A 12366-nucleotide genomic window follows, 5' to 3' on the forward strand; every position below is an offset into this window, starting at 1 on the left:
GCAGCTGTAGACATTTGTCAGCTAACTTCAACTAGTCTGACTGTCCCTATCAGCCAGACACACAGTAGACTACCAACTGTAACGGATTTCACGCTTCTGGGTTGGGCTAAGTGTAAAATAACCATGTGGTATGGCTGTTACAGCCTGGTGGTGTAATCATTACGTGTTGAACTGCCAACTGCAAGGTCAGCAGTTTAAAACCAGCCACTCTGTGGGAGAAAAACAGGGCTTTCTACTCCCATCGAGTGGCAGACTCAGAAGCTCACAGGGGCCAGTTCTACTCTGTCCTATAGGGTTGCTATGAGTTGGCATCAATTCGGTGGCAGTGCAGTGAGTTTGGTGTTTTATTTTTTGGTGGCTTTGGAACACTGTCACTGGCTCCACTGATTCCACAGGAGACGGGATCTCTGACTGTGTCCTCTATCCAGGGAAATGGAGGAGCTGATCTCTCTTGAATCAGTGGAGTCACACAGGGTAAAACCAGCAAAGAACAAGGAAACAGCTTTGGCCGACTGCTCCTATGAAACTTCTGGGCAATCTAAGGTAATCAAAGGACATCTGGCGTGGGGACCAAAACTATGGGTTTGAAGTCTTTTAAAAAAAACACAGGAGTCCCTGGGGAAACAGTCATGGAGAGAACCCCGTGGAAATGTAGGACAGTTCAATTCTGAACCACAGAGGGCGCCACGAGTCGGAGTTGACCCGAGAGCAAAGGATTTTATTAAGAACATAAGATTTCAACAATCAGTGGTTGTGGACCCATGAGGATGGTGCTGCACTGGATGATCTCACAGGAAGCCGTGGTGGCGTGGCCCACGGAGACTTGGGTGCTGCAGAGGGCGTGCAGGGGTGCCTGCTGCACCGGGAGTGCCCTGGAAGGCAGCATGGAATTTCCCTTGTCGTTGGTCTCCTGCACTGATTTCTGCAGAGTCCCTCTGGTATGTGTTACTCGGTCACCACCTTCCCTTCATCTCTTCTCCTTACATGTTCCTCTTCTTTCGTGGAAAGAAAAAGAAGTTGCACAGAGAGGTAAAATAAGTAGGAAATATTTCACTTATTCCATGCCGTTCTCTGAAATTGGCCATCACAAAAAACAAGGTTCAAGTGAAACTGCTTTTATGAAAAAATTCAGTGACCAGAGAGAACCTTCCTAGATGATGCCACTTTGTGCATTAACTCAGAAACACAAAAGAGGACAGTCACGAATTTCATCTTGTTTGGATCCACAATCATTGCTCATGGAAGCAGCAGTTGCAAGACCAAAGGATGCATTGCATTGGGAAAATCTCCTGCACAAGTCCTCTTCAACGGGTTGAAAAACCGAGGCTTTCTCTTGAGGACTAAGGGGCACCTGACCCAAAGCACTATATTTTCAATCACCTCATATGCATGTGAAAGTTGGAAGACTGAAGAATTGATGTATGCTGGCAAAGAACATTGAAAGGGCCACGGACTACCAAAAGAACCACCAAATCTGCCTTGGAAGACCAGCCCATCAGATGCTCCTCAGAAGCAAGGCTGGTGAGATGCCCTCACATACTTTGGATGTGTTATCAGGAGAGACAAGCCACTTGAAAAGGACACCAGGCTTGGGAAAGTAAGGCAGCGAACAAGAGGAAGACCCTCAACAAGATGGGCTGACATCATGTCTGCAACAATGGGCTGAAACAGAACAATTGTGATGCTGACGTTTTGTGGTATATAGGATGGCTAGGAGTCAGAACCTACTTGACAGTACCTAACAACAACATAGCTTACAATGAAAACCCAAAATCCATTTGATCAATTAGTGAGTAGTCTTGCTCTCAAGCAGAATGCATTGAAAAGTGGATTACAGTCACCACCCAGGGAGGGCTTGCCCAGATGTGACCTCGATGCAGATCACCATACTAGGAGACCAGATGCTTTATTGGAAGGTCCTGGACCAAGTGCTTCTAACAATATGCATGTTCCAGTCATTGTCCTGTTCCTGAGTCTATAGTCCCACTTATATCTGCGATGTATCTGTGATCTGAGTTTGTGACAGCTTCGTTTCATGCCTTATTTAACTAGCTTCCTGACTATAAATCTATAGGCACCATTATGGCCTTGCACTAATGATCTCCCTCATCTGGATGGTGTGTCGTTGTCTTTATCCCATTTAAGATTGAAGTAGTGTTCTCCTTAAACTGTTTATAATTGGGGCCTCTTTTGTACCCCAAAACAGTAACAATCAAAATGCATGGAAAGGAAAAAGAACCTTTGGAACCCTTACTGTTTTCCCTCCCCCTTACAAACTTTACTCCAATTCTGACTGGCTGCTGTAGTACTGCATGATGAAACCACAGAGAAGGCCACCAGCCGCCGCGGATCACACACAAGTAGAACAGCCTCGGATGAACCACCTGCTCCAGGTGTGAGGCTGCCGCCATCACTAGTGGCTGTGAATGGAGTCTGCCATTTAAATGGAGTAACCCCTGACTACTACCTTCCTTCTCCTCTTCCTGGTTCAACCACTTGACAACTGTGGCTACGGGACAACCAAGGAGCGGTTGCCATTGAAGTATGAGAGTGTAAAAATCAAGGTTTCAGACATGGAGAGAATTTCTAGGTGTGTTTGACAGGTTTAATATTCTAGGACACCAACTTGTAAGCACCACCATCTCTCAATAATCTATCCCATTAATGGACTGTTTCCTGTCAAGGTGGGCAGCAGGAGCTCCGGTCTGAATTGGCCTTCCTCATGATACAGGGCTTTGCTGCTTTGGTAATAAATGGAGCTTCACCACAATCACAGTGACATGAAGCAGGAAGACGGGCGAAAACCAAGCTGCCAAAGGCTCCTGGTTGCGGGTGGGGTGGCTGAGTAGAGTGTTTAGGAAATGGGGCTTTGCAAAAATTCCATTGAATACATCCAAACGTAGCATGTCTCCTAGCTTGTGTGAAAAATCAGACACACCTCTAGAGGGTAGGAAAGAACAAGTCTCCAGACACCATGTGGCTCTCTTTGGAATTCATTTTCATTAAGGTTTTCACAAAAAATACAAAGTTCAAACGTCATTGTCTACGTCCACCACAAAACAGAATCAAATGAGCAGTTAGCACACAAAGATCTTTCTTTACATTTCAGAAAATATAAATAACAATGTTCAAGGTTTTTATAATTCTTTTCTCTCGGGGTGTGTGTGTGTGTGACTGTCTTTATAAGGCTTGATGTGCTGCAGCCCCTTCATTAACAAGGGTGCGTACGTACCCTGCTGTCAGGATACGCTGCCCACAAGAAAGGCAGGCCACTGTGGGTACATTCCTGAGGTGGCGCAGTCCGTCAGGCATCCTCCAAATAGTTGTCAGTCCCTTGACTGTTCTTTCTGCTGCAGTAAGAGCGGGGCGGGGACATTCCCAGGCGCATTCCAGCTCTCAGAGGATCAATCATGAAAGGAGAGAAGGAAAAACCTTCAAACAAACCCAAACCAGGCCTTTTTCCCCCAGTAGCCCCAATCGTTTAAAACGGTGGTTTGTACAGGAACCTTTTCAAAATTAAATAGTGTTGAGAGAAAAGCGGATTTTTTGGTTGAATGTTTTAGGAGAGGTTAAAGTGGAGAGGTGAATGCTGGGAAAATCCTACTGAAAGTACATCCCCCAGCAGGAGGTACCGTCTCTCCCATCAGGTGCGGGGGCAAGGCCAGGGCCCCCGTCTTGGGAATGAAATCTGAGGGGAGGCTCTCCAGCAGGCACTTGACCTGCTCCTGACCCAGCTTGATCTTGTCATCCAGCTTGCGCTGCTCAATGAGGAGTGTTGACTTCATCTTCACAAAATGCTGGTAGTCCTGGAGCTGCTCCTCCGAGAGGTAGTGGGCCAGGATGTCCAGCACCACCCGCTCTCGGCGATCCAGGTTCTCCTTGAGCTCCCGGGCGTCCTCGTGCTGCCCCGACAGGATCTTCCTCTTCTCGTTGAGAGAACTCTGCCAAGGCAAAAGGCACAGGTCAGGCAAGGGCAAGGGCCCACTACCCAAAGAGGGCACAGAGAACCCTTCTGCAGGCCTGCCCCGGGGGTTGCAGAGCAGGGCTGCTTCAGCCCTCCCCCCACCTGCCTTGGGGGGGTGGGGAGCCACCAACTTCCAGGTGGCAGTTGAGGGCTTGGCCAGCTGTGCCACCCAGGGAGGGATTTCTTTGAAAATCTCATTATTTTTTATGTTCCTTGATAAACTGTTTTCTCTGATAAAATGTTGCTGTGGAGAAAACATACATTACAACACCTGTGCCAATTCAGCAATTTCCAGATCTGTAATCCAATAACCCCGTCTCTGGTGACGCACAGCCACTATCACTATGCCCTTCCAGTGACACCAGCCCCTAGTGTTCTCTGAGAAAAACGCCCCCACCCCCTTCCTGTGTGTGCTTCGTTCATGTGGTGACACAGTGCCTATCCTTTCAGGACTGCTGACAGCCTGCGCTCGGCCAATGTCTTCTAGGGTCATCCTGGCTATGGCGTGCACCAGGCTTCCTTGCTCCTCATGGCAACTCACCACATTTTGTTTTTCTTGTCATCTGTGGATGGATATTTATGCTGTTTCCATATAGGTAATTAACCTCTCCTGCCCTAATTGGAAAGGGGATAAATTAAGTGGGCTGGGGTTTTTCTAGACTTAGAAGGAACCCTCATACAGTAGTGGGTTAAAAGTCGGGCTGCTAACCCCAAAAGGAACCGTTTGAATGACTCCACCAGCTACTCCCTTGGGAGAAAGATGAAGGCGGTCTACTCCCATAAAGAATGAATAGTTCCACTGTGTCCCATACAATTGCCGAGTCAACATGACAGTGAGTTGTTGCTGGGTTTTACTTTCACTTAAAAGGAGGAGCCCTGGGGACATGGTGGTGAAGGGCTGGGCTGTAGACTGAACCACCTAGTGGCTCCACAAGACTGGTGCCAGCTCACTGGCATCAAGTCGCTTCTAACTCAGAGTGACTGTGTTTCCGAGACTAACTCTTCACAAGAGTAGAACACCTTGTCTTTCTCCATGGAGTGGACAGTGTGTTCAAACTGCTGGCCTTGCATTCAGCACCCCAACGTGTAACCACTTTGACATCAGGGCTCCTAGTCACAGAACAACCTAGAGGTCTGGCTGCTGTAAAGATTCCAACCTAGAACACTCTGAGGTAGTTCTGTTCCGCGGGGTTGCCAGGAGCAGAAATCGACTCAACAGCACCCTACCACAGCAACAGGTTCCAAAGGATGATCTTCAAGGTCTCTTGAGTACTTCTTCTCCCAAGTGCCCTTCAGCTGGGAACCTGTGAAACAGGCATGTTCTTGGGCCCTATTGTGCCTGCTCTGGAGGCTGGGCTCAGCAACCTGGGTTTCAACAAGTCCTCCAGGTGCTTCTTTTGCAGCTTAGAACCTCTGCTCTGCTCCACAAACAAGGGGACATCAGCGTTCCCACTGCTAGAGGAATCCATTTCCCTTTTCTCCAGTGTCTTTGTCAGGCTCCTGTATCTTCGGATTCCCTGCAGCTCTGAAGACATTTTATTTGCACCCACTCTGTACCACCTCTCTTTTATCAATATCCATGGAGAGGAGGGAGTTGGGATGAAAGACACTCTGGCCCGTGTTTGGAGTGTCAGCATCCCATCCCGGCTTGGCACAGAAGATGCGTTATTCTCTGATTCCGGGTGATTTATATGCTGGCTGCATTTCTTCCTCCCCTTAAAGAGAGAGGCCAAAAATCTTGAAAGAGGGAATCTTGCCTAACGGCACTTCTCTATGAACATGGGCTCAGAGGGAAAACTTGTGGAGCTGAATGGGTTGACACTCACCCGTTCTTCATTACTGGCATCTGTCCCAAGGCCACTAAGGACGTTCTCAACACGGGCCAGGCGTCCCGAGAGGGAGAGCAGCAGGTTGACCACTTTGTCCAAGTCCCCGATGAACATCTTGTATTTGTCAAATTCATTGGGCTTGCAAAGCTCACAGATCAAAGCCTCTACTTCTTCTCCTAAGGCGTTATTCAACTTGATGTCCATCAGCACACTCTCCTTGGCTTCCTCAAGGGTCTCGAGCTTCTGAGTAAGGCTCCCAATGAGCTCTGCCTGTAACGACAGAGAGCAGTTACAGCTATCAATGTAAGCAGTCCCCTCTCCCAGCCACAGCCTGTCTCTCCTTCAAGACCCAGTGGCAAGGCCCCCTGCTTCACAACATCTGTCCCCAATACTAGACCTCAGTATTCCTGCCTTCCCTGACTGTCTCCCCTGCTTCTCTCTGAGCCTTTGAAATGCTCACAGCCTGATGCCTGATGGTACATTGCCTCCCAGTGTTTTCCAGTGGCAATGTGTACTCAACAGGGTACATCTTTGCCTTAACAATGTGTTTGTTAACTATTAATTATTGAAGTCCTTCTGAGGTATGCTCACATTTGAACCTCATAACAATGCTCTGGGTGAATGGGCAGAAAGGGCAAATGCTATTTTTGTTTTATAAATCGAAAAGCCAAGATCTTAAAAGACTTTGAAGGGCTTGTCCACTGAGCGGAGTTAAATTTTAAGCACAACTAGTGTTTCCAGAGCATTGGCTACATGCCACAGATGAGGCAACAAAGGTTACACGAATGATATTTAATCATCAAAAATGTTTGTAGGAAGTATTTTTTTTTTTGGTCCATATACAGTAGGTCAGGGAAGTTAGACTTGGGTGAGGAAGTGTGTTGGCCCCAATGGTCGGGCTGAGGGCCTCCCTCATGTGATGTGACTAGGGGCCATCCTCATACAATCATGATAAATACAGACACTAAGATCATTTCTAAAAAGTAAGCCCCCTGTCTTTCCACTGCCCCCCGCCCCCAATGTCTGCAGCTATCAAAGCACAAGGAAGATTTCCTTGACCAGCTGCTGTGCCATCTGCCACGTATAGTACACATTTCTACACCTCAAAATGGGATTGTACAAATATCAGGTGTGCTTGGATGACTGTGATAAAGGTTTCTAGTTTGGCTTCATTTATGTTCAGTAAATGCTACTTCCGTTTTCGAAGAGAAGCTAGACTCCACGGTTCTGGTGAGACGCCTTACATTTTTCTCTTAGCTTAGAGTGCCAGGTGAGAAAAGTACATAATCTGAGTTGGAATCCACTCGATGGAAGTGAGTTTGAGAATTTGAGTCCTGCTTCTGGTACAGCTAAAAAAAAATCACACCTACTGCCTGCCTTGTATCATGGGCTATAGTCACTGACTTTTCTCAAGCTATTTGGTTAAGACAACAGAAAGGACAATTTTAATAGTGGAAAAATGTGTGTAACGTAAACACACATTACTCTTCACCTGAGGAGCATGAGTCCAAAACACAGGCACACGGATCTCATGTTTCATTCCCCTTATCTTTTAGAAACAATACATTTTCCAGAAAGCAACTCTGATTGGTAGCTGTAATATTTACTTACAAGGTAACATATTAGGTACCTCCAACAAAATGCCCAGGAAGGTATGATGATGTTTTAATGTGATACCAGTTCATGTAAAAAGAACTGCAAGGATACTAGGCTGGAAACCATGAGGAAAAATTAAACACCGCATGCTATTATACTTCCCAACATCCCTAGTTAGACAGAACTGCGGCAAGTCACATGCTATCACCCAGGTTCCTCTGGAGATAGTCAGAGACTGTAGCTATAGGAAGCCAGCGCAGAAGCTTTCACTCTCGGGCGGTATTTTTTTCCCAGGTTTGCTGCTACATACAGGACAACAACGACACTACTTTCTTATCCCTCCAACCTCAAGACAAAGCTGACACTCTTTCATCCTTCACATCTAATTTGTCACCAGGTTTGTCCATTTGTTCTCTAATGTTCTAATTCATCTCCTTCTCATGATGCCTACATTCTCACCTCCTAGAGGGTGGAAAAACTCTGAAATGGTCCACCTTCCTCCATAAATGGCAGCCGGAGACACTCGTCTAAAATGCCAATATGTAATGCCTGACTCTGACTGAGCCCATGAGGGGACTTCTGGGTTGAAGCCCACTACAGACTCCCTCTCCCACCGACTACAACTAAAATTACTGGGCAGACCTGAAAAGGCTAACAGTAGTAGGCGGGCTGCAGAGGGGAGCCTAAGCGTGATGTATGTTCACCACCTAAAATGCAAGTATGCTTCCTTCCTGTTGGGTTTTTAACTTTTTACTCTCTCAGCTTCCACTTAGGGAAATCCAACTGCAGATCTACACAGGTGCCAGGGCACAGCAGCAAAAGGTCTGAGAACTAGAACAGGGAACCATGGGACCCAGGAAAGGTCAGGCACGTCTCATTCTCTTTGTTGATTCTTCCTTTTTTCGATCTCTTCCTCAAGGGGGCTCCAGGTGCAGAGTGGACTGCAACAGTGGTGGCTCAGGCACCCAAAACCCCGGGAAGAAAACCAGAGGATGGATAATCCTCTGGCCAGAGGAACCGGGAAAAGGAGCTCCTGTTGCCTGAGACTCTGAGGTAATGTGCGTTCCTTTTCTTTCTCAGCGGACGGTCCCGTCGCTCAGGAGAACCAGTCTTTGTAGCCAGAGGGTCCGAAAAGGGGCCCTTGGCACCCAAGTGAGAATGAGATCCCTTAATTCTGTACATGAACTGACCGTGGGGCAGACCAGAGAGCAACACAGGAAAGCTAGAGTGAACTGACACTGGAACCAGTAACCAGACTGGAAAGTCTGTCCTCTGCACCTAACCAGGTTGGCAATCTCCTAAACCACACAAAACCAGGCAAATGAAGCAAGGCTATTATTCTCAAGGATTGTGTGTGTTATTATTTGAAGTGAACAATTCTTTTAAAGGAAAGGATGGATAATCAATGGATACCAACCTTGGGATAACCCAGATATCAAATGTTCAAACCTTTACACTAAATATTATAACTATGATAGATGAAGCAAAAGTAAACACTCTAGAAATAATTTGGAAAGTAACACTATTATCAAGAAATAGAAACTAAAAAATGTTGGTGTCAAGGCATTCATTTAAAATTAGAAAAAAAGAGAATGAAATAGAAATGATTATTTAAAAAACAACAACAAAAAACAAGGCATTTTAGTACTGTTAACTACAACACTTGAATTTGGAGGGGGTTGGGGGGAGAAGAGGATCACTGGCAGATGGAGATGAGAGACCAAAGTCTGTGAACTTGAAGACAGATTAACGGAAATGACCCAAGCAGAAGAGGAAAACCAAAGCACCTTATAAACCAAACCAAAACACCAAATCAACAGAGACAGATGGGCGTGTGCACATCTTAAAAGGGCTAATATTTGTGCCACTGGTGCCCCAACAGGACAAGAGAAGAGACTGATGAAGAAAACCACATGACAATGAAACTGCTGAAAATGGAAGATAAAAAAATATTGAAAGCAGTAGCAAAAACAGCATACTGCATAGAGGGTATTTTGATGACTATCCATTTCTCATTAAAAACCCCTGGGGCAAGAAAATAGTGAAACTCCCCGCATTAAAGGGTGAAAAGACAAAAACAGTTAACCCAGGAGTCCATATACAGTGGCCACACCCTTTAGAAATGATGGCCAAATAAAAATAATCTAAGGTGAGGGCAAAGTAAGCTATGCTGTATGCCGCAGGCTGGCTCTAAATGAAGGAAGATGAGCAGAAATGAGCACCTGAGAACCAGCTGGGTGCTAATGATCTCTTGGGGAAAACCACCTATTTCCAAAAAACAACAGGTTCACATGGCCTCTGAAATACTTCTCTTTAAGTCCCAGAAGCTAAAGCTTTTCAGCCTTCAGAATAGGGGAATTATGGAATATTTAAAGGAGATTTTTGTCTATTTAGCGTGGCACAGGACTTAACCCCCAAACTTGAAATCTCAATTACTATTTTTGTTAAACCATTTTAAATTGTAAATTAGGTGGGGACTTACATTTCAGATCGACTTTGTATTTAACAGTTTAAACTATTAATCAAACCTGCCCCCTCCCCCCAACTGTAATTATTAAACTGGTTTTAGTTTTGTACATATGTCAATGTTTGGCCAATTAAAAGTAGTTCAGATTTTCTTACTTAACTTTGACGTTTACTTGGAATATTAGTGTCCATTATCTAGGGCAGGGGTGTCAAACTGGGGGCCCCCGAGGTAATTTTTTGTGGCCCACGATGCTCTGAAATGAAATGTAATGAGGGAATTGTGTGTATGGTATTGCCTTGATATCCCCTAAGCGCTATTTTCATTTTATTTCAGAGCATTGTGGGCCACAAAAAATTACCTCGGGGGCCACATGTGGCCCTCGGGCCACCAGTTTGACACCCCTGATCTAGGGTGTATAAATAGACAATATGCTTAAATGTCATTTTAAATTTTTGAATGGTTATTAACCACTTGGAAAACTAATTTCTATGAACCCTAAGTTTCAGGCCTAGAACTATCTCTTAGGTATTAGGTAGACATTTTAATACCTTGCAGACATCACCATAAAGCCACATTTGTCTTGAAACAGTCTCGGGAAAATAATACTCAAAAACTCCCGGGTGGTGCAAATAATCATCATGCTCAGCTGCCAACCCCAAGTCCATCCAGATGTTCCTCAAGAGAAAGGCCTGGGGATCTACTTTCAACACCCCCCCAACTGGACACCCTATGAAGGCCAGCTGTTCTTTGAGCCACCAGGATGGTAACTCCAGTATGTCAGTATTCCACTACCAGATGGTAATATGCCAATAAGTTCTCAGACAGTGTAGCAGTACACTGAAATCATAGCCCACATCCAGGTGGACCGTCATCACTTCTACTTTGACTTTTCTTTGTCCTCGGTGTTCTTCACAAGCTACTTGCTTAACTTTATTCAAATCCAGATCTCCTCTTTCTGATTTCACACCTGTCCTCAGTGGTACACTTGATCTTGATCTTTAATCGCAAAGCCCAGTTTGGGAGTTTGGCCCTTTATAACTTAATCCAACAGTGACTTATGTCCATGTGGTGTGTTAGGCCTGGGTAATGTGTGTGGCCCTTCCCACACTGTCCTTGTGTGTACTTCAGCTTGTTGATGCCTGTTACCCTGTGTACAAAGGCTCAGGGCATGCCCAGGCCCCAAACCACTGTTACTGCTACCCTGAGAGTTTGGGTTTGGCATTAGGGACATTCATTTCACATCCTGGCTCAGATGAAAGGTTCTCCATCCCATCCCCACCCCCATCCAACAAAAAACCCCAATCAAACCACCATGACTGAGTGGATGCCAACCTGTAACAACCCTACAGGACAGAGTAGATCTGCTCCTTAGGGTTTCTGAAACTGTAGGTCTTTTTGGGAGTAGACAGCCTCATCTTTCTCCCACGGAATGGCTGGTAAGTTTGAACCATTGAGCTAGTGGATAGCAGCCTAACACTTAACCCGCTGTACCAATATAGAGAACCTTAATTTTTGCTTAATTCCCAGGGCAGCAAGGTTTCACAGAGCTGACCTGAGAGTAATTTTTAGCAGGCTCTGGGATCAGTCAGTTTTAAGTTTAAATTCTGAGAGGGCTTTTGTGTGAAAGAGGATAATATACCAGTATGTAAAAGCCACATCTAGAACATAGAGAGTGCTCAATAAATGGTGCCCGATGCTATTTCCAGGGATGATTAAATTCAACCTCTCTTCTTTCCTATTCTCAGGTGACAAATAGAATCCTTAGAGGAGAGGCTGATAACGAAGTGATGGAAAAGCAGTTAAGGACTAAATTAAGATGGGGAATAAAAAGCAATGAGTAAGTTGCCATGCTGCTACTGCAAAGCTCCATGCAATGTAGCAGGCACTAGAGAAGTCTGCAGGGTCGGCCCCCATCCCAACAATGTGGGCACCCCACCCCCACCCAGAAGAATGCAGTTCAGAGGACAGCACTGAAGCTACAGCTTGGGGAGAGGGGCACATCTGATTAGAACACACAGGAGAAATGGAGAGGGAGGGGAACACATCCTGGCCCACCAAGCCCCAAGGACGATATTCCTGCTCAGAGCAGCCAATGCACAGGGAAGACCATAGAGCCGGCCCCACCACGTGGCACAACATCCGGCACTGAACCATAGCGATATGGGGGACAACACTGAAGACACAGTGCGGGAATTGTGCCCATTCTGACCCCATGCAACAAAACAGCAAGGAGAGCAAAGTGATGAAATCCTCGGGAATACCAAAAATAGACTTTGGGGACAAAGTGTGGCGCCACATCAGACTCAACTGGAAAACACTCATAAAGGCCAACAAACAGACCTTGAACTATTTGTAGCAGTGGTTCCCAACCTGTGGTTCTCCCAATTCTTAACAGTAGCAAAATTAGTTATGAAGTAGCAATGGAAGTAATTGTATGGTTGGAGGGGTCACCACAATGAGGAACAGTATTAAAGGATTGCAGCATTAGGAAGGTTGAGCACCACTGATTT

General features: G+C 45.8%; 1 protein-coding gene across 1 annotated transcript in view; it reads right to left on the bottom strand.

Moving 5' to 3' along the window:
* Window positions 1-2977: 2977 nt before the first annotated feature.
* Window positions 2978-12366, bottom strand: part of SHROOM3 (shroom family member 3) — a 227831-nt gene continuing 218442 nt past the window's right edge. The window contains exons 10-11 of the mRNA XM_045284350.1: window positions 5791-6063; window positions 2978-3941 (exon numbers count right to left, since the gene is read on the bottom strand). Of these exons, the coding sequence (XP_045140285.1) occupies window positions 3570-3941; window positions 5791-6063 (645 nt within the window). The 3' untranslated portion in view covers window positions 2978-3569. The remainder of the gene's footprint in view (window positions 3942-5790; window positions 6064-12366) is intronic.

This window comes from Echinops telfairi, unplaced genomic scaffold (genome assembly GCF_000313985.2).
Source record: "Echinops telfairi isolate 266 unplaced genomic scaffold, ASM31398v2 ScPeMD7_7468;HRSCAF=8506_0, whole genome shotgun sequence".
Classification (NCBI taxonomy): domain Eukaryota; kingdom Metazoa; phylum Chordata; class Mammalia; order Afrosoricida; family Tenrecidae; genus Echinops; species Echinops telfairi.